This window comes from Gasterosteus aculeatus, chromosome 12 (genome assembly GCF_964276395.1).
Source record: "Gasterosteus aculeatus chromosome 12, fGasAcu3.hap1.1, whole genome shotgun sequence".
Lineage (NCBI taxonomy): Eukaryota > Metazoa > Chordata > Actinopteri > Perciformes > Gasterosteidae > Gasterosteus > Gasterosteus aculeatus.
In genome coordinates this window covers 415,839-437,038 of record NC_135700.1, presented here as the reverse complement: position 1 = coordinate 437,038, position 21,200 = coordinate 415,839, and the positions used below count along the sequence as shown (strand labels likewise).

The 21,200-nt window shown below is 43.8% G+C and overlaps 1 protein-coding gene across 6 annotated transcripts in view; it reads left to right on the top strand.

The window, feature by feature from the left end:
* Positions 1-21,200, top strand: part of adamts17 (ADAM metallopeptidase with thrombospondin type 1 motif, 17) — a 69,077-nt gene that overhangs the window by 33,396 nt on the left and 14,481 nt on the right. For 5 of the 6 annotated variants that reach the window (XR_013451554.1, XR_013451553.1, XM_078085337.1 and 2 more), the window contains exons 10-18: positions 3,861-4,011; positions 4,577-4,678; positions 4,879-5,024; positions 6,267-6,433; positions 11,742-11,869; positions 13,781-13,901; positions 18,177-18,257; positions 18,629-18,786; positions 20,995-21,133. Coding sequence is in view for 4 of the 6 variants with exons in the window: in XM_078085337.1 (XP_077941463.1) it covers positions 3,861-4,011; positions 4,577-4,678; positions 4,879-5,024; positions 6,267-6,433; positions 11,742-11,869; positions 13,781-13,901; positions 18,177-18,257; positions 18,629-18,786; positions 20,995-21,133 (1,193 nt within the window). In the remaining 2 variants the exon portion in view is untranslated. The remainder of the gene's footprint in view (positions 1-3,860; positions 4,012-4,576; positions 4,679-4,878; positions 5,025-6,266; positions 6,434-11,741; positions 11,870-13,780; positions 13,902-18,176; positions 18,258-18,628; positions 18,787-20,994; positions 21,134-21,200) is intronic. The other variant, XM_078085336.1, reaches the window with a different exon arrangement.

Below are 21,200 nucleotides of genomic sequence, written 5' to 3'. Positions count from 1 at the left end.
CCTCGGGCCCAACTTTCCAAGTACAAAGAGCAATCAAAACAGTCAATATTCTTCAGGATCAGTCCTCTTGAGAGCCTCCTCACCTCACTGTGATAGAGCAGCTGGACATGATTTGCTTCTATTTCCTCAAAACTTTGCAAAACATAAAACATGGTTTTCACAGTTACATCCATCGCCTCGTGATGGATGTAACTGTGATATAACAGTGATATTTATTTTGCTGCAAGGCTTTCACGGCCGAGGAAACAGTTGGTCCATTTAGCTTCTTGTGCACGATAAATCTGCTTGAAGACACCTTAATGCCTGCCAGTCATTGACGCTTCACCATTACCGACATTACACAACCACCACAGGCACGCGCAGTTCTGCCAGTCCAGGCTGTTTCCGGTCAAGTCATTTTACATGCAGTGGAAACATTCCTGAGCCGTAATACGTGTTGGTAGCCTTCCAAAAAACAGAATTCAGCAGTCTTTGTGCAAACTATTCTCCCGTTGATCCAACAAAAGCCAGCAGCAGTGCAGCATTAGTGACTTCAGTGGACTTGTCTAGTTGGAATGAGAAAAATGGGCTACCTTTTATTCTTTTCAGACTCTGCTGATGGATGTCTGAGGCCGTGTCCGGTATATCACAGTGTCCTTTTACTGTGGGACGTACAGCAGATTTTTAGCAGCAGCCTCTCCAATTATCTCACGGCACATATCCACAGCAGCTGGCAGAACCAACTCCTCGGGAGCCTGCAGCCTTCAGCATCCTTCGTAGATCTGGTCTGGTCCTCCAACAACAGCACAGGCTGATCCGAGCGGCCTCTGAAATGGGACAGTCTGGCCTACGGGGGGACCTCCTGCCTGCGTCATCAGCTTTACCTCCATTGCCCCCGTTGCGTAGCAAACTGCTGCGCTTGACAGTAAAAGCCTTAAAACCCTAAACGTATGCAATACAGATAGAGAAGATAATCTTATCATTTCATTTAACGTAGGGAAATACACTTCTCCTCGGGGTCATATATTTCAGGCAGAGAGAAGAACCTTTCCCGGTTATTTTAAATTAAATTAAATCAGATAGGCCAGATAGTACTTTCAGCTAAAAGTAATATTGCAATCTTAAAGCAGAGGACAGTCTATCAATGTCAATAAAAACTACAACAGCAAACACATAACAAGGCGCACCCTCTCTAGGGGGCGCCACAACAACCCCAAGCCCATACGGCCCATTGGTGCAAACCTGAAGGTTTTTAGCCGCCCTTGAACTGGCACTGGCCCAATGGTAAAAAGAAAGAATAACTGGTCTAAACACCCTTCTGGATTATGACATTATTGCAGTTTTTCCAACAGACAAAATAGAATTGTAATACGGCCTTGTAAGATCTCTTTTTTTTTTTCTTGGTGTACTACACCAAGAAAAAAAAACCTTTTGTGGAAAATTCACAGAATAAAGGGAAATACAGAGAAATTGTTTTTTGTATATTTAATAAACTTATATTTAAGGACCGAACAGTTTACAATCAAGCAACTCTGTAGTTGTATCAACATCTGCATGTAATTAATACACAATACAAAAAAAAAGAAAGTCCATACAATTCAAAAACTCTTTGACAATATTTCTTGTCATGTACCAAAGAACTGAACATATATGTATGACTGAAAATATAAATAATGTTCTCGCAATAAAGTTTAAATAAAGCTGAAATTCAAAAAAATTAAATAAGGGGAAGAAAAGCTTGATTTTTCCTGTTCTGTTTCACATTTGGACTCGACAGTCTCTGACAATTATAAATCATGTACAGATGTAACACTTTCTTGTTTCTTGTTCTTGTTCTGAGTTTGTATCCGTATGGTTGAATGCACTCATTGTAAGTCGCTTTGGATAAAAGCGTCCGCTAAATGACATGTAATGTCAACGGTTGTGTAAAGCATATATCTATATATAGAGACAACTCTCCCACTTTTTGTGCAATGGGACAATTGAGCTCTAGCTAGTCCTGCCAGGATTTAAAACCTTGTATTTTAAACCCTATATTGTACATTAAACAACGCAATGTCACCTTTTGGCTTAATCTGTTTTTTCTAAAAGTTTCTTTTTCCACATTGAAGTATTCAGTCCATCATTTCTCCTGGATTCTGCCCGCTTTGAGTCACTCAGCACTGATTTTCCAAGCTGCCTGCACAAGCAGTCGGTTTTGAGACCTGCATTTAGTTTCTCAGATATGTAACAAACACATACACGCAAAAAAAAACCTTGTGTCAAAATAATCAAGGCTTAGAACTAGACAAAATGGCCTGGCATAACGCCATCCAGACTTTTGCAAGCGGCTGCTGATCGTCAGAAATGATCATAAAAAAAATAAATTGCCAGAGAACCTTTGTTGAATCTCCACTTTGCAGGAATCCCGAAATAAGCCAGCTACTATTGCAGGCTGCAAGACCTGTGGTAACTGCTTGTCTGTATGCACAAACTGTCACGGTGTGGTGCACTTCCTGTCGTATTTTGTAGTTCTCTGCCACTCGTGTCCCCGGGTAACTTCACTTCCTGCCTGGTCCTCTCATCCCCTTTGATCGTCGGAATGTTTCCACCTGTGTCCTGTGGACTGTGTGACTCGGCAAGTACCGGCCCCGAGACTCATGACCCCAACCCCTCCAGTCCCGGCCCCGAGACTCCAGGCCCCGACCCCTCCAGTCCCGGCCCCGAGACTCATGACCCTAACCCCTCCAGTCCCGGCCCCGAGACTCCAGGCCCTGACCCCTCCAGTCCCGGCCCCGAGACTCATGACTCCAACCCCTCCAGTCCCGGCCCCGAGACTCATGACCCTAACCCCTCCAGTCCCGGCCCCGAGACTCCAGGCCCCGACCCCTCCAGTCCCGGCCCCGAGACTCATGACTCCGACGCCTCCGGTCCCCGCCCCCCGACTCAGGTTCCCTCCCTCCCATCCCATGGTCCTCTCCCACCCTCCCGTTGGTGATTTGAGGGCCGTCTGGGATCCGGCCCTTCAGGGGGTGGGGGTCCTGGCAGGGGTTGCGACAGCGACTCCGGGGGCTTCCCGCTCCCTCCAGCTGGCAACTCCGGCTTCCTTTGTCCCCGAGCCGCCACCGACTGCTTCCTGCCTGGTCCCGTCATCCCCTGTGATCGTCTGATTCACCTGCACCTCCCTTGTGTATTTAAGCCGTGTGGCGTCGTTGTCCTTTGTCACGGATGTCCCTGTCTACTGTCTGGATGTTCCCTCGTTACTGCCTGCCTTTTTGTCCCCGGTTCGTGTGTGTTTTTGCCCGTTGGCCTTTTACTTTGTGGAGTTTTTTGACTATTAAAGTCTTTTTTCGTTAAAGTCTGCGTTTGAGTCCTGCCTTCCTACCCAACCCTGACACAAACATAGTACTTATCCATTGTCACTGACAACGACCAATAATTAAAATAGAAGAGGAAAAGAAAAGTTATTTCCATTTAAAGTTGCCACTTATTTTTATAATATTGGTAACACTAAGAAATGTCTAAATGTCGATAACACATGTTTAACTATCCGTTTTTGAAGAAAAAAAACTAAAAGAATCATGCAGAAGCGTTCCAATATATAATCAAGTCTCCTCTTTGATGAGTGGACGTCACTCACAGATGGAAGTCCCCTCTTTGCAAAATATTGTTTTTAAATGGCACATCAGCAGTACTATACCACTTAAAATACCATACAAGTACATTTTATGTTCCATAGCCCACACTGGGTCAGAGTAGCATAACAGTCCACCTTTGGTAACATGGGCGTGTATTGGTGTGCGAGCAGGCCTGCATATGTTTTGGCAATGTAAAGAGAACTATTGGAAATGATACGGTTTACTGCACCTTATAAAACCTTCTGCTTTGTGTTTTTAAAACAGGTCCAAAGCCAGTGCCTGCTTACAGCAAACAGACTCCAGGAGCCGTTACCAGATCCGCCTTCCTCCAAAGCTACCAGGCATGCATTACAGTGTGGATCAACAGTGCCAGATACTGTTTGGAACCAATGCCAGCTTTTGCAGTAATATGGAGGTTGCAACTAATTTTATTTATCCTAATAGCATCACATTTACATAACGTATTATCTGTTGATTCAAGCCACCCTGGAAACTGGAGCTCTATGATTTTTAAAATGAGTGGAATTACTCTTAATAAATATAAAAGAAAATACATTAAACACCCAGAAACATCATGATAATATCTCAGAAATTTACGAACAATCTTATAAACGTTATAATTAAGACCAGTTGGTTCTCGTCTTATGTGTATTTAAAAACACTGCATCGCAGCCGAAGTGACGTACACGGCCGATGAATGCGTCCTGAAGGATGCAGCCTAGCAGCATTGAGGCACAGCTACCTCTGGGGAACCTTTGTGGTCCCCATAGGGACAATGTTCCAGTACTCAAATGCCACAAACATTTGACCCATGACGTATTGTCTTATCTTTATAGTTGCCTCCATAATAGTAATAAATAAAAACATTATCATAACGTCAGAGTGAGAGCCCTCAATACAAAGCATTGTGTGTGTGTGTGTGTGTGTGTGTGTGTGTGTGTGTGTGTGTGTGTGTGTGTGTGTGTGTGTGTGTGTATCAGCACCTGATGTGCGCTGGATTGTGGTGTTTAGTGGAGGGAGATGCAGCCTGCAAGACCAAACTGGATCCTCCCCTGGACGGAACAGAGTGTGGGCCAGATAAAGTCAGTCTCACCCACACATTGATTTTAATCTTCTTTTTGTCTCAATGAGTACACATAATAATGAATGGGTTCTGTGCAGGATTTTGTGATCTTCACTTCTCTCAACTGAAAGCTTCTCTTGGAGTGTGCCTGTTGACTTGCCGAGATGCAGACTATGATGAGCCTCTATTTGAAATAATATGAATCTATGTGTGTGTCAGTGGTGCAGGTCCGGTAAGTGTGTGAATAAGACTCCCATCCCTCAGCATGTGGACGGTGACTGGAGTCCATGGAGCCAGTGGAGCGTGTGCAGCAGAACCTGTGGTACTGGAGTCCATTTCAGACAGAGGAAATGTGACAACCCTCCGTATGTCACTTATATCTGTCCGTTCGTCTGTGTTTTTTTCTGTGTTCTAATTACTACATTGCCATCCATATCTAACCATCCGTTATCTTTCTACCTACTTGGGACACGGTATTTGGGGCAGCAGTTTTATACTGTATTCCTCTCCCATCAACATTTGTCAACTCTTCAGGGGAACCAGAGGCCTTCTCAGACCAGGCAAAATATATTAGCATACAGTGTGTTCTGAGATATAACCTGGGGCTTCTTACCAATACTTGAAATAAACCTTTATTTAGGGGCGTGGAGAAGGATCCTGATGGATGTTGAACTATTCAACTGGCCCATTAAAGGTGAAGGAGCAGCAGCAAATCTCTAAGTCTGACCCTGCTGCCCTGCAAAGGAAGCTCTTCTCACTCACTGTTATCTGAAGTCTCATTCTTTTGGTAACAACCAAAGCTCATGGCCGACGGTTGGAACGTGAATTGACCGGCCGATTAAGGGCCCTGCTTTCCTGGTCAGCTTCCTTTTCCATGCAACAGTCTGGTGGAATGCTAGCATTACTTCTCAGGCCTGACTGAGCGATCTGAACAAGACCTGAACACTTGAACTGCTTTTATAGGCCAAAAGAAGTTAGAGCTATATTCCAGAGGCAGTGGCATAAACCACATGAGCAACATTCCCCCTTTACATTACTTTAAAGGAATAAAACATCAAACCGGGGTGAATGGGTGAAACATGATAAAGTAGTTTTAAAGCACTAGTGATCAGAAGACTAAAAGCGCTACACAAGTACAGTCTAATTACCACTCATTTGTTTTGCTTTTCAATGGTATTCTTGTTTAGCACAACTGCAACTGCATTTCATTAGGCAAATCAAATGCATTCGTCCCTGCCACAGCAAGCCTGTCCTCAATTTCACACAAGTACCAGTAAAAGTTTGGACACACAAATGTGTCAAATTGTGCACAAATGTGCACCTACACAAGTAGAAGAACATAAGTACATTATCTCCACAAAAAGCAGCAGAGGAGCAGAATTCCTTGAATAGCACAAGAAAATTGCCTTCTAATGTAATCAAAATGGCTTTGCCGAGTGGGTCCATTGTGAAAGCCGTAGCTTGTCAGTCAGTTTTAGCTTCGTATTAGTGTGACACAATACCAACAATGCAGAACAAATAAAAAACGACTTAATTATATTTAAGGTCAAATTGTCCACTCCTAGTGTTCATACTGTGTGTGTGTGTGTGTGTGTGTGTGTGTGTAGGCCTGGTCCTGGTGGACGACACTGTCAGAAGGCCAATGTGGAGCACAAGGCCTGTGAGCGTCCTCCCTGTCCCAATGGGGCAACAGGCTTCAGAGACCAGCAATGTCTGTCCTATGACCAACACGGCAGCAAAAACAAAGGCTTGCTGACGGCTATTATTAATGATGGTGAGACACACATGCGTACTCGCTTTGCATTCTTTGGAAACACATTTCTAAAATGACCCCCTTTGAGGATGCCACTCTGAGTGAACACAAAGTTCTGTAGCATGTGGGTCGATACATTTGTCCCTCTGTTGTTCAGTGTTGCCTCTCTGAATATCGGCATGTTCCCATCATCTGAACAGCAGGTCATGTGATCTGAAGGCACCTTCCGATTATATTGTAACGGACTGACATGTTCTGTGAGCGAGGTCACACATTAAGAGTTTGTGCTAAATGTAATTTTTTTCACGCTTACATTACTTATACTATATTTTGAATCCAGTACTTTTATACTTTTACTTAAGTAAGAAGCTTGTTGATACTTCAACTGCAGAAGTCTTTTTAAACCCTAGTATCTATACTTCTACTTGAGTAATGAATGTGAATACTTTTGACACCTCTGCTTGGGGGGTGATGATGGTCTGAGAGGCTGAGACATGTTTCCCCAGCTTCACGTGCTGCTTCCTGTCAGGCAGGTTGGTGAAGCTGCTGGATGGAGTCAGGACATTGTCTATCAAATCTGCAGTAGAACTCATTCTCGTCTGCCAGGGGAGGTCATTCATGCAGTGGAGGGTTTGGCTTTTAGTTTGTGAGGTGTTTAAAGCCTCTCCAAACCGAAGCAGAGTCACTTGATGAGAACCGCTGTGAACCAGGTTTGTCATTGTTGAAACTCACCCTGGTGCATGATGGAACACAGCTGTCCTCACAGAAGCCTCTGTGAACTCATCCAGACTGTGAGTAGCCGTCCTGAAAACATCCCAGTCTGTGCAGTCAAAGCACGCCCAAAGATCCTCCAGCGCCTCACTGGTGCACTTCTTGAATTCCCTCACCACAGGTTTGCAGAGCTTTAGTTTCTGCCTGTATGCAGGAATCAGATGGACCATGACGTGGTCAGAGTGTCCCAGTGCAGCACGAGGGACGGCGTGATAAGCCCTGCTTACTGTGGTGTAACAGTGATCCAGCGTGTTCTCCTCTCTGGTGGGGCATTTAATAAACTGTCTGTATTTAGGAAGTTCATGGCTCAAGTCAAGTCAAGACGAGCAGAACAAAGACAAAGGAGTCTTTCGTGCGGCTGAATGCGGCGCCTTCTGCTATTTTTAATAATGTGTTTGACCCCTTTACCCGTGCCTGTTTGAATCTCTTCCCGCAGATACTACAGGCCTCGGGGTAGATCTGCTCTCTATCGTAACCTCTCCTCTCTCACCTATCCCACCCGCTCCACACACGTCCAGCACCTCGTCACAGGAGGTCTCTGGAACTGCCAGTCAGCTCCTCGCAAGGCTGACTTCATCTCCGGCTTTGCTATCCAGCAGTCACTCGACTTCCTCGCTCTGACCGAGACCTGGATCACACCTGAGAACACATCCACCCCAGCCGCTCTCTCCTCCGCCTTCTCCTTCAGCCACACACCCAGGCCCACTGGTAGGGGTGGTGGCACAGGTCTACTCATTTCACCCAAATGGAGCTTTTCTCTCCACCCTACTGTCTTTCGAATTCCATGCTGTAACAGTTACTCATCCGGTACAATTAAATATTGTTGTCCTTTACCGTTCGCCAGGCTACTTGGGTCATTTATTGGAAGAACTGGACATTCTCCTGTCTAATTTCCCTGAAAATAGCCCTCCGCTCATCCTCCTGGGTGACTTCAACATCCAGACAGAGAAGTCATCTGACCTCTTACACCTACTTTCTTCCTTCGCTCTGTCACTCAGTCCCTCTCATCCTACTCACAAAGCCGGCAATCACCTTGACTACATCTTTACTAGAAACTGCTCTACCACTAACCTCTCTGTAACTCCACTTCATGTGTCTGATCACTTCTTCATCTCTTACTCCCTTCCACTCTCTATAACTAACAAACCTCGAGAAGAGGGTCCCCTCCTCTTCTCGCTCTACACCAACTCTCTCTGCGCTGTCATTCGCTCGCATGGCTTCTCTTACCACAGCTATGCTGATGACACCCAACTAATTCTCTCCTTCCCTCACTCGGACACCCAGGCGGCGGCTCGGATCTCTGCCTGTCTAACTGACATCTCTCAGTGGATCCGCCCAACCATCTGAAAATCAACCCAACAAGACTGAACTACTTCTCTTTCCCGGAAAAGATTCTCCGACCCACGACTTGACTGTCAACTTTGGCAACTCCGTGCTAACGTCCACTTTGACTGCTAGGAACCTCGGCGTGACACTCGACAGCCAACTCTCCCTGACTCCCAACATCACTGCGACAACACGATCCTGTAGATACTCGCTCTACAACATCAGGAGAATACGTCCCCTTCTCACTCAGAAGGCAGCGCAGGTACTGATTCAGGCTCTTGTCATCTCCCGCCTGGACTACTGCAACTACCTCCTGCAGGTCTCCTGCTACCACCATTCCACCTCTGCAGCTCATCCAGAATGCAGCAGCTCGACTGGTCTTTAACCTTCCTAAGTTCTCCCACATTACTCTCTCCTCCGCTCACCGGTGGCCGCCCGCATCCAGTTCAAAACATTGGTGCTCACGTACCATGCTGTGAACGGATGGGGTCCAGCTTACATCCAGGACCTGGTCCAACCCGACATCCCAACCCGCACTCTCCGCTCTGCATCTGATAACCTGCATGTTCCTCCTCACTGAGAGCAAAACACTCGACTAGATCACCACTCTTTGCTGTCCTGCTCCTAAATGGGGGAACGCGCTCTCTGAAGACATCAGGACCGCAGAGAGCCTTCACATCTTCAGACTAAAGACACAGACTTATTTGAGGAAATTGCACTTTCTTGTTTATTGCTCTTCTGAGTTTGTATCCTTATGGTTTAATGCACTTATTGTAAGTCGCTTTGGATAAAAGCGTCAGCTAAATGACATGTAATGTAATGTAATGTAATGGCTGAGATTTCCTTTGTTAAAGTCCCCAAGGACAATAACTAAGGAGTCCGGGTTGGTCCACTCTACGCGCTGTATCTGATCGGCGAGTGTCCGCTGGAGCGCGGAGTCTGGGATCGATCCACAAAGCCAGGTCTCCTTGAAACTCAAAACGGAGGATGTAGAAAAGTCTCTGTCTCTCCTCACCAGCAGCTGAAGTTCGTCCAGTTTGTTGCTCAGTGAAGCACGTTGGAGAGATAGATGCCCGGCAGCGGTGCGCGAGAACCACGCTTGCGCAGCACTAAGGAGCCTGTTTTCCTCTCCTACGGCGTCTCACCGCGTGAGTAAAGGCGAGCACACCTTTGACTAGAATGTCCAGTAATTCCATTCCAGAAGAAAAAAGAAAAGTTGGAAGTAATTCAAGTTGTTCCCCGGATGTTCATGAGCTCATCTCTGGAGAAAGAGCTTGGGGAATCCCAACAGAAAACAGAATTAACAACACAAACCACAAGAAACAAATAGCACCGTTGAGAATGTCATCAGTTTGTAACGTTGTGAAGTTTAAGAGCACAAGAGTCAACAACGATCCAAAAGCCTCTCAGCAGGTCCATAGCCAAATGGCTCAGAAGTAGTAAAAGGAAGGTTTTGCAATGGTCTAGTCAAAGTCTGCATCCAATTGAGATGAGACATTCATGATCCAAACAATTCTGCAAGGACGAGTGGGCTTCTTCTTCCACAGCGATGTGAAGACTAATGGCCAGCTAGAGCAAACGCTTGATTGCAGTTGTTTCCGCCGAGGGGGGCACAACCAGTTATTAGGGTAAGGGGGCCATTACTTTTTCACATAGGGCCATAAAGGTTTCAATAGATGTTTTACCTCATAAATAAAATCATCATTTAAGAATTTCTCCATTAATTGATAATGGCTCTCACTGTGGTTCGCTGGAGTGCCAACGCCTTAGAATTGGCTTTGTAACCTTTTCCCGACTGATACATGTGAATTACTTTGTTTCTCATCTGCTCTTTAGTTTTTCTAGATTGTGGCATAGTTATGGGCTTTTGTAGATTTTGTTAGCCTACTTTCTTGGTTCAACAAGTTGGGCAATAATGAGGGCTTGGTGTGTTATACTGTGTGTTAGGTACATTTAACCCCACATTCCAGAAAATGTGGTCAATCATAGTTCATTGGTGAATTATCAAGGGCGTGTGAAAAGTGAACTTACTATTTCTCATAGGGCCATGTAGATTTAGATTTAGATTTTTTAACTACTGAAATCATCATTTAAGAAATACATTTTGTATCTACTCGGGTTATCCTTATCTAATACTACAATTTTTACTACTTTTTTCTACCTCCTTAAGTTGGATGAAAAAATTACCAGTAAAAAATGAAATGCTGTGTTCACACTACTCCACAGCACAGGCTTCTGATAATCTTTTATGAATCCTCAACTTTTTTGAGAGCTCCAATAACAAGGTGAAGCTCAAACTGAGCTTCTCCCCATTCCATTGCGTCTAAAAAAGTGCCATAAGTGCCTCAGTGCTATTTAAAGAAGTAAGTACCTCACCAAGATTTTGAGTAACACTTTGGTGGCACTTGGTAACAGTGCTCGTAGCGTGCACAAAACAGAATTTGTCAATGCCTGCCAGTGAAAGCAGTCCGCCAACCATACCTGGAACCTGATGCCTGCCACCATATTCCTCCTGTGGGTCAGACAACTGAGCACGCCAAGAGGCTGCATGGGGCTGGCAGGCGGCAGCATGCTGATGGGAAAGAATGATAGTGTGGGTCCACTGGACCTATGGCAGGTCTAAAGTGCTGCTGTACTCGGCTCACCTGGACTGGATCCGGCCAATACAGTGTGATTATTATTGATTGGACCTCCCTTGGGTCTTTACATTACATTACATGTCATTTAGCGGACGTTTTTATCCAAAGCGACGTACAAGAAGTGCATTCAACCATAGGGTACAAACTCAGGAGAACAAGAAAGTGCAATTTCCTCATAAGCCAATTTACAATTTGCTATAGATGAGTGACGTTACAAGTACAATTTAAGTGCTACAATTTGTTAGTCTTTAGTCGAGGTAGAGTCTGAAGAGGTGTGTCTTTAGTTTGCGGCGGAAGATGTGAAGGCTCTCTGCGGTCCTGGTGTCTTCAGAGAGCTCGTTCCACCATTTCGGCGCAAGGACAGCGAAGAGTCGAGATCTAGTCGAGTGTTTTGCTCTCAGTGAGGGAGGGACGAGCAGTTTTGCAGATGCAGAGCGGAGAGTGCGGGTTGGGATGTAGGGTTTGACCATGTCCTGGATGTAAGTTGGACCCCATCCATTCACATTGTTTGTTTGTGTGCCTTACAGAATGTTGTGTTACTGTGTATGTGGGGTTGTGTGTGTGTGTGTGTGTGTGTGTGTGTGTATGAGCAGAGAAGCCTTGTGCGTTATTTTGCAGCCCAGTGGGTCGAGATGTCCCGGTCCTGATGGCTGACAGAGTGATGGATGGGACGCCCTGTGGACCATATGAGGCAGACCTGTGTGTCAATGGAAGATGTCAGGTACACAGACGCCCCCCCAACATGTGTCAATACTCCTTCCAATTTATGTTATGGAATGTACCCACTGTATTGACTTACAGGACAGTTCCTGTTCGATCATGATGAAACAGAACTTCATCATGATCGAACTGAACGTCCCTTTCTTTGAGCGAAGATAACTTCTCTCCCCCATTTTCCGACCCCTCCATGTTTCCCCTTCCATTTCCTGACCCAAAAAACTGTTATTATTTTATACGCACTAACATGAATATGTCGCAAATATGTCCGCATGGTGCTCGCAGCATCGGGGCAGAGAGCACCAGAGTGACTAACCCGACCCCGGTTGCCCGACTAATAGCCTCCTATTGGTATTGCTAAAGCTGCAGGACACTTAAACACTTGTCCAGGCCGAACAACACAAAGGCCACTGTAACATTAGACAGAAACGATAACAAGCAGATGTGAACAGCAGTGAGCTACACTAGGTTCCTTGCTTAGGTCAGAGCCCAGTGTCTTCACCCAAGACGGACAATCGTCGGACATACTGCTCCATTGATGGGTCACAATGAGAGGGACTGCATTGTAAAAATAAAAAGCATCATATTTAGTGCCTAAGTGTCAAGGTAGTCGGGCGTTGAGGATCCTATCGGAAGGAATTATTAGGACCTGAGCAGCTGTGTGGTCTAAGCGGAGATTCTTACTCTAATGTTTATTTCTTCATGAAAATGAGCTGCTTGGGCTACTATTCTTAAGGGTGGTGTATGGATGCATGTAGCTTTATTTGTTCAGGAGGGGCTGTTGCGCCTTATATGGCGTTGAGTCACGTGTGACTAATGACTTTATCAATGTTCATCCTTTGGAATCATTATTTCGCTGTGCAGGTAGGCAAAAGGTAACCCTACCTGTTAATAGGTTATGGGCCCAGGAACCAAGAATGATTCTAACGTTTTTTGTAAAGCAAAAAGTGATGCAGTTCAGGTCACTGAGAAGGACCAGGCAGATGTAACGGCACTGTGAAATGCATTAAATCAGATAACGGGGCCGAGTTCACTAACAGAGCGTTTCAGACACTACTGAGAAAGAACAAAATCAGACACAATACTTCCTGTCCTTACTCCCTGCACCAGAACGGGACAGCTCTTTTCAAGAAGGCCAAATGTAATGATCCACAGTGACAGAGTCTTTGACACTATGCCATCCAGGAAGCAGACAATACCAGGGGTGTTTTAACAAGCACACAGGCACTACCCCATATACAGCACTGACAGGTAAAAAGTGCAATCTAGCCAGGATGCATCCATTTGTCCGTGTGCTATGCCTACTAGCAAGACAGAGGGAAACTAGATTCTAGGTGTGAGAGGGGGCTCTTTGTAGGGCATGACAAGCGCAAAACCACACCATTCACCATGAAAGAGAACGTTATTGTAGGTCGGCTCTGCTTTGTCTAATCAGCTCTAAATGTCTTCAGTGTCATAACATTCTGATCACAAAAACATTATATTGAGAAAACTTAAATAATGTTTTGCCTTAATATTACTTACACGATAGAGAGTCTGTGGTCTCTCACAGAGACACATTGTGTTCTGGGTCAAATGTATGGGGTAAGATCAGTCTCAATAATTACAAATGCACACAGAACGACTCACAAAGGCAAAAAAAAGATTTATTCGTTCAATTAATTTTCTCTCTTCTCATACAATTCCCAAAGGAGTTGAATATTTCTTTGAAATATTCTAAATTGAGGCTACTTTGTTGTCTTTTAAAAACTCTTCTGATGGTTGGATTGATTTAATGACACCAAGATAAACTGATATTTAGCCTTCATAAAATGTCAATGTAAAATCATACAGAAAACACACCCTCAAAAGGACACACAGTCAAGTCAGTGAACAATTTTTGATTTGTTGTTTTTCACTATTTTGTTTTGTTCAGAAAATTGGCTGTGATGGCATCGTCGGCCCTACAGCCAAAGAGGACCACTGTGGTGTATGTAACGGAGATGGGCGCTCCTGTAAGATAGTGAGCGGAAAATTCAACCACACCAAAGGAATGGGTGAGAATGTGTGCGTCTAATGTGTGTTAATTATCCAACCATGCTGTATATTAGAGCAGGTACATTTTTAAATGCAAAATAAAAAATTGTGTGACTGCTCCAATACTGTATATATGTATATATATATATGTGTATGTATATATATGTATATATGCCAACATTAGCAGTAGTAAGATGTATTATTGAAGTTAATTTTTTCTTAATTTGAAATTCATACTTTTTTAGATATGATCTCGAATTTTGGAGGAGCAGTATTTCAAATGAGAGCAGTTACGGCTTCATAGAAACACAAATAGGCAAGGCAAGGCAATTTTATTTGTATAGCACTTTTCATACACTCAAGACTCAAAGTGCTTCACATTATAACATTTCATACAATAAAGTGAAATAAAATGCAGGAATTAAAAGACAATTAAAAACAGCAAATAAAATTATAAATTAAAATCTTATTTAAATTGTTTAATTAAAAGCAGAGGTTAAAAGTGCAATGTAGGTCAAATTTAGCAGAAGGCGATGCGGAACATAAAAGTTTTCAGTCTTGTTTTAAACGTGGTCAGAGTTGGGGCAAGTCTTAAATCTTCAGGAAGTTTGTTCCAGCTGTTTGTTGCGTAGTAACTAAATGATGCTTTCCCATGATTTGTATTTACTCTGGGAATCACTAACAGATTGGTGTCAGAAGATCTTAGTGATCTTGAAGGCTTATGTAGTGGAAGCATATCAGTGATATAGGTGTCTACTATTTGTGGAAGCAGTAATAGTAGTAGCTTTGGTTCATAGTGGCAGTACAGTAGTAACAGTAGAAGTTTGAGCCGTAATAACAGCTGCTGAGCGCTCATCCATGATGAAATTGGGCCTTCAACCATGCTTTCCTGAAGATTTGGTGTGCAAATCAAAACAGCAAAAAATGTAGATATTTTTGGGGTTGAGCATTTGGGTATAAAGAAATGGCTCTATTCCGCCCCCTATAAATTTGGCACTTTTGCCTATTACCTTACCTTTTGCCCCTGATGGCCAATTGACTTGAATTTGTTTTGTTTGTTTCATAGCTGCTCATCCGCATGCTCTACAAAAAAGTCAATGGTGGTATGCAAATGCAACTATCGCTTTGCGAAAAGTGGCAAAGGCCGGTTGATCGCTGCTCGCACAACTAGTTTTGGAGGAACTTTGTTCAAGGAATTATTATTTTTATTATACGCTACAACTAATAAACCTATTTTAATTTATGAATATCTGCTTTTTTATGCTATTTCTGGCCTATTTATCATTTTTCTGGAGTTGTAAGAGACTGAGCTCCTCCCAGATATTTAACCCGATTCTTTTCAAATTTGGGGGGTGTAATCTTGACATTTGCCTTCAAAAATTGCATAAAGCTTGTCACAGGTTAATCTGATGCCTCTCAAAAGTTGTCAGAAAAGACTTAAGACCTTGATAATGCTTCACTGTGAATATTATAAGAAGGTGATAAAGGACGGTAAGTTGTAGCATCCACAAACTTGATGACTTCCCATGTAGCATTTTATGTTTGGTGTAACGATGTTGCCGTGGCAACCTCTTCGCCGTAAACAACGAAGGTGCTTTTGAGGTATTAAACATGCTCAAATTGTAATACATTATTTTCTTGGCTGCATCATAAACCAGCCATCCTCAACTGGACACCCACTTCAGTCTTTTCTTTCTCTTTGTCTCTTCTTTATTTTTTGGTTTCATGACCAGTTTTTTGTGTCTGTCCTCCTGGTTTTCCTACACCTGCCATGTGCGACCACGTCCTTCACTTGCACTGAGCAGAAAACCTCCAACTGTCATGTGTTTGCGCGTCTATGCTGCTTAGTGACGAGCGTACGGTGGCCGAGACGGTGTATAATAGTTGTCACGGTCCGTAGTTGGTGCACAAGAACCACCGCTCCACCAATGTGAGCATGCTGGGGTCGTGGATGACACTTAACCGCCATTACACTACAATAAACAAGATATAGAATTACACTTGCCAAAGTGGCTAGTGAGAGAAACTGCTTTACTCGCCACAGCTGAAGTCCACGGCAGGTTGGCGGGTGCAAATGTCAAGCCCTGGTATAAGGAAGTTTCCATTTAAGTGCTACTAAAATTTAAATTAAAAGAAGTAAAAAATGGTGACTTCATCAACCACCAACATTTTCGTCTCGTTAATGAAAGCTTAAATAGATTTAGTCATAGTTTATTTTTTATTTTTAAAGATCCAGTTTTGTCACGGCTTAGTCTCGTCTTAGTCATGTGTAACCATCGCTTGAGGTTTTCCCAACCGAAGCTTAACCTTACTTTAATCTTAAATTATCACTTCGACCTAAAGATCTCAAATTCGCCTACGGAGCCAAATGTGTGTGGAAAAAAACCCAACGATGAGTCAGTCCAGCTGTTACCGTGGTGTATTTATAGACTGTATTTATTAATAAAGAAATTTGGTTAGTTCAAGTCCATCCAGAAAGAAAACAATGGAAAGTAAAGTATATAATCCATTTTGAGGTCCATGGAAATGTTTTTGTGTCCTTATCCTACCACGTCTCCAGGACTGGAAGGTTGGTCCGGTTGGTAGCTCCAAATGGTGATCCGAGCGCCTTCAGGTACCCCTTGTGTCCTGGTTCAAAATCCTGACCGCTGAACGAGGAATTCTGTTGCCCTAGCTGTCACCGCGAGTGGGATTGTGATCCATAACAGGAAGTGACCTTTCCCCGACCCGGATATTTATGGTGTGAGAGCTAGCAAGCGATTGGCAGTACATTTCACATTTTATTAATTACCATTTTATTAATTACCAGAGGGTTACACATGGGAATAGGGTCGTTAACGAACATTTTTTGTCCTAGTTTTCGTCGACAAAATTAACACTGTTAGGGACCATGCTCAAAACCCTACCAGGATTAGGCCATTTAGACTTTTGTCTGATGTTTCCGTTCGTTCCGTTCAGAAGACTGAACTCCTGAATCTCCTCCAGAGATTAAAGCCAATTCTTTTCAAATTCGGGCATTATGATCTTCAGACCTTTGCCTTTGAAGAACTTTAAAAAAACATTCAACTATGTGAGTGTAGTCCTTTGGCAAAATACCACAATTCTCCATGGAATAACAAAGAGGTTTTTTACTTTATAACCTGCTCCTTGCAGACTAATCATATCCCTCTCAAATGTTGTCAGAAAATACCTTGATAACGTTAAAGTTTACAAAGCGTCATTCCCAGCGGTGCTCCACGCGGTTAACAACGACTCGCGGACACTTTGTCCGACGCCCACAGCCGTTCTCGCCACATTTGTAGGCGTCCCGACAGTGCCCGATGTGTGCGGAGTAGCAAGGACCCGTCCATCGCTGCTTGCAGCTTCACTTATTTTTTGTATTTCGAATTTACTCGTTCACACTCACTGGAGATCATTTTCAACAAAATAGCTAGCTAGCTTAGTGTCCACTACAATATTCCCTTTCATTTGCCTCAGGTAAACCAAAATATAAGCAGGTAACATTCATTAACAACTACAGATAGTCCCGGTGGTTACAGGAAGTGGCTGTGCATCATCTATATGTAGCGATATTAGCCTTGTTGGCTAGGGTTATAATCCTGGTTTTTGTTGACGAGGGACATCACCTGGCACAGGGAGAAAGCCAGAGCAGCAGCCAGGTGGAGGAGCCGCAGGAAGCGTGTCTCGCTGGGGGTGCTCTCGTTCTCAGGCGGGAGTGCAACATACAGTGCATCTGGAAAGCATTCACAGCGCTTCACTTTTTTCACATTTTGTTATGTTACAGCCTTATTCCAAAATGGATTAAATCCATTATTTTTCTCAACATTCTACACACAACAACCCATAATGACGAAGATAAAACTGCAAAAGGCTGTAACATAACAAAATGTGGAAAAAGTGAAGCGCTGTGAATACTTTCCGGATGCACTGTATGTGATGTATTATATATTCAGCAGGTGACAGAAAGGGGATCGGTTAGATTGCCAGAGAAGTCCAGTTGATAGACCATATGTGATACAGACATTAAAGTCCTCACCTCATTATTTGTCCAACTGTCTGAATCTTTTATCAAAAGTAAAACGAAGGATCCTCACAATGTATATTGATAGTTCCCAGTAGAGGTCACCAAGTTAATGAGGGACTCACACTGTGAACAGCTTCCAGCAAATGTAAATTCATCTAACTTTTGCCTTAAATTAATTATTTGATCAACCCTTGTCAAGGTTTCTTGGATGTTTGTCCCCAGTAATATGTTGCCTGTGCATTCATTTTCACCATTTGTGAATCTCTATCAGGGTACATTGAAGCCGTCATTATTCCTGCAGGAGCCAGGAGGATTAAAGTTGTTGAGGACAAACCATCACACAGCTTTCTAGGTAATGATGCACAAGTTTTAAACTACTTAAGAATTGCTATTTTTCACATATCTTTAGTTAGAGGTAAATCTTTCAACCATCCACCCAATATGCATTAATTTTAGCATGGTTGGCTTTACAATTATATTATTATTCCACTTTGACAATGTGATTTGGTAAATAATTATATATAATTAGTTAATACTGGTTGCTCTCTTGATTTTAACGTTAATACTGCAATTTTTTATGAACCAAAATTTCAGGACAGTCGGGTATTAATCCATGACATGTATCCTGGTATGAATTGGTAATGCAGGGGAAAAAATGTATGTTTATTTTCCCTAATAAAACACAGTTTGAAAGTGTTACTTCTGACCTATATCTCCTCACAGCTCTGAGAGACTCCATCAAGAGGTCTATCAACAGCGACTGGAAGATTGAGCTTCCTGGAGAATTTGAGCTGGCCGGAACCACGGTACACTACGTTAGAAGGGGACTGTGGGAGAAGATGTCTGCCAAGGGACCCACCAAGACACCCTTACACCTGATGGTAAATGTAGATTTTCTATTTAATAATAAGACACCCTGGATAAAACGGCAGAATTGACACATCTTGCTCGTGGCACTAATGCTTTTGGGATTTTTTTATTGACGTCTTGTTCTATGTCATTGTCTATTCATGTCTGTGAGTTTTTGGTTTGTGTTTATTTCTTGTCCCCATTTTGCCCCTAGAACTATTTGTACTCATACTTTAATAAAGTAGTTTTATTTTGTGCTTGGTTCTGCATTTGGATCCTACTTTTTTTTTCATTTCATTATTGGTCATTTAGCTCAGGGGTCCCCAACCTTTTTTGACTCAGGGACTAGTTTCATGTTAGACAATATTTTGCGGACCGGTGTTGAATGTGTGGCCAATAGACACAGCGAAATAACCGTCCGGGGGGGTTAGTAGTTGTGGCAGGAACTGGTCATTTTCTCTGCGGCCCAGTGGTTGGGGATCCCCAATTTAACTGACACTTTTATCCAGAGCGACTTAAAATAAGTGCATTCAACAAAGAGTCCCAACAAAGGTATGACCATGTTGTGAACGTAGGCTGGACCCGATCTGTTGGCCACACAGTACGCAAGTACCAACGTTTTGAAACAAAGTGGGCAGCCACTGGGAAGCAGTGGCGGGGGAGCAGAGTAGACTTGGGGAATTAATGTATGTTCATTGAGGCTAATAGGCATAATTTGGGGAGCAGGACCACGCCTCCAACACGTCCCATTGCCACATTCCAAACCAGGACCGAGGGCAGCTCCCTCATGGATGCCATCGCGCTTTCCCCTTCCGATTACAACGACAATCTCTCAACAAGTCCCAGAGATTCCTTATGATCCAAAAGCTTCAATGGCATCTACATGATTATACAAGAAGCCAACCTCGCCCCAGCTATAACCACGCATAGCCGGATGCTTTGTCACCACGCTCCAGTGCGGAGCGTTGAGCTCCAGGTTGTTCTGGCTGCGCCACGTCACCAGATGGTGAGACTCCCACCTGTAGGCGGACTCATCCCCACTCATCAGTCCAATGAGGGTGGTGTCATCCGCAAACTTCAGGAGCTTTAAGGACTGCTGACTGGAGGTGCAGCTGTTGGTGTACAGGGAGAAGAGCAGAGGGGAACCGGTGCTGATGGTCCAGGAGGATGAGACATGTTTCCCCAGCTTCACGTGCTGCTTCCTGTCAGACAGGAAGTCAGTGATCCACTTGCAGGTGGAGTCGGGCACGTGCAGCTGGGAGAGTTTGTCCTGCAGCAGAGACGGGATGATGGTGTTGAAGGCAGAGCTGAAGTCCACAAACAGGATCCTGACATAGGTTCCTGGCGAGTCCAGATGCTGGAGGATGTAGGATGTAGTGGATGTAGTGGAGGGCCACTGAACTACTGGTCCTGTGCCACCTGAAGACCCTCACCGCCCCCCTCCTGGTTCCTCTATATCGGCACTGACGCTCAACTCGTAAATCCCGCTCGTCTTACTGGACAGCTTGGAACAGCTTCCACAACCATACAAAGTAACTGTCACGACCCAGCAGAACACAGGACACAGTTGCAGGGTTTTAAGGGATTTGTAGTCTTTATTAGTAAGACTGGATCTCTCCAAGGCAGAGAAATAAATACGAGCTATAAAAATGATCAACCAAAACTCGCTCCACAAACAAAAAGGCTTTTAACTTTATCAGAATACCGGGTAGGCACTCTTTGGACGGAGGCAATGTCGCTAAACAAAAAACACTCCTTAAAACTGAAGGCACTATGAAAGATTATCAAAATAAAATACACTCCTTGGTAGTGATAGAACAGTTGAGTTACTGAATTCTGGATGAGTTGCAGAGGTTGCATGGTGCTGGCAGGTAGACCTGCTAGGAGGGAGTTATAATAGTCAAGGCGTGAGATGATCGTAGCGTGTACCAGAACCTGCTCTGCACTTCTGAGTGTGAATGGGAGGTATTCTCCTGTTGTTGTGCAGCATTTATCTACAGGAACATGTTGCTGCTGGAGTGTCACACCAATGTTCCTAGCAGTCAGGCTAGTCCAATGTAACAACGTTGGTGGGAGAGATATGCTGTTTAAAAGGTATAATCTACTGTAAAGTGTGTCATGTTTCCTTACTCTTACCTTCTGCTTTGAATTTGAATCTGTTTTAGAATTTAGATGGAAAAGGTGATGGTAAGCTTTACGAAAGGCTGCGCTTTTCTTTAAGCCTTCTGTCATGTCTTTAGGTGCTGCTCTTTCATGACCAGAGCTATGGGATCCACTATGAGTACACAGTGTCTCTGAACACAACCCAGGACAGTGACACACATCTCTACATCTGGACTCACAGCAACTGGCAGGACTGTACTGTCAAATGTGGTGGAGGTAACATCCACAGACCAACGCACACATGCACCAGACTATAATCATGTGAGGTTACATTACTGACAAT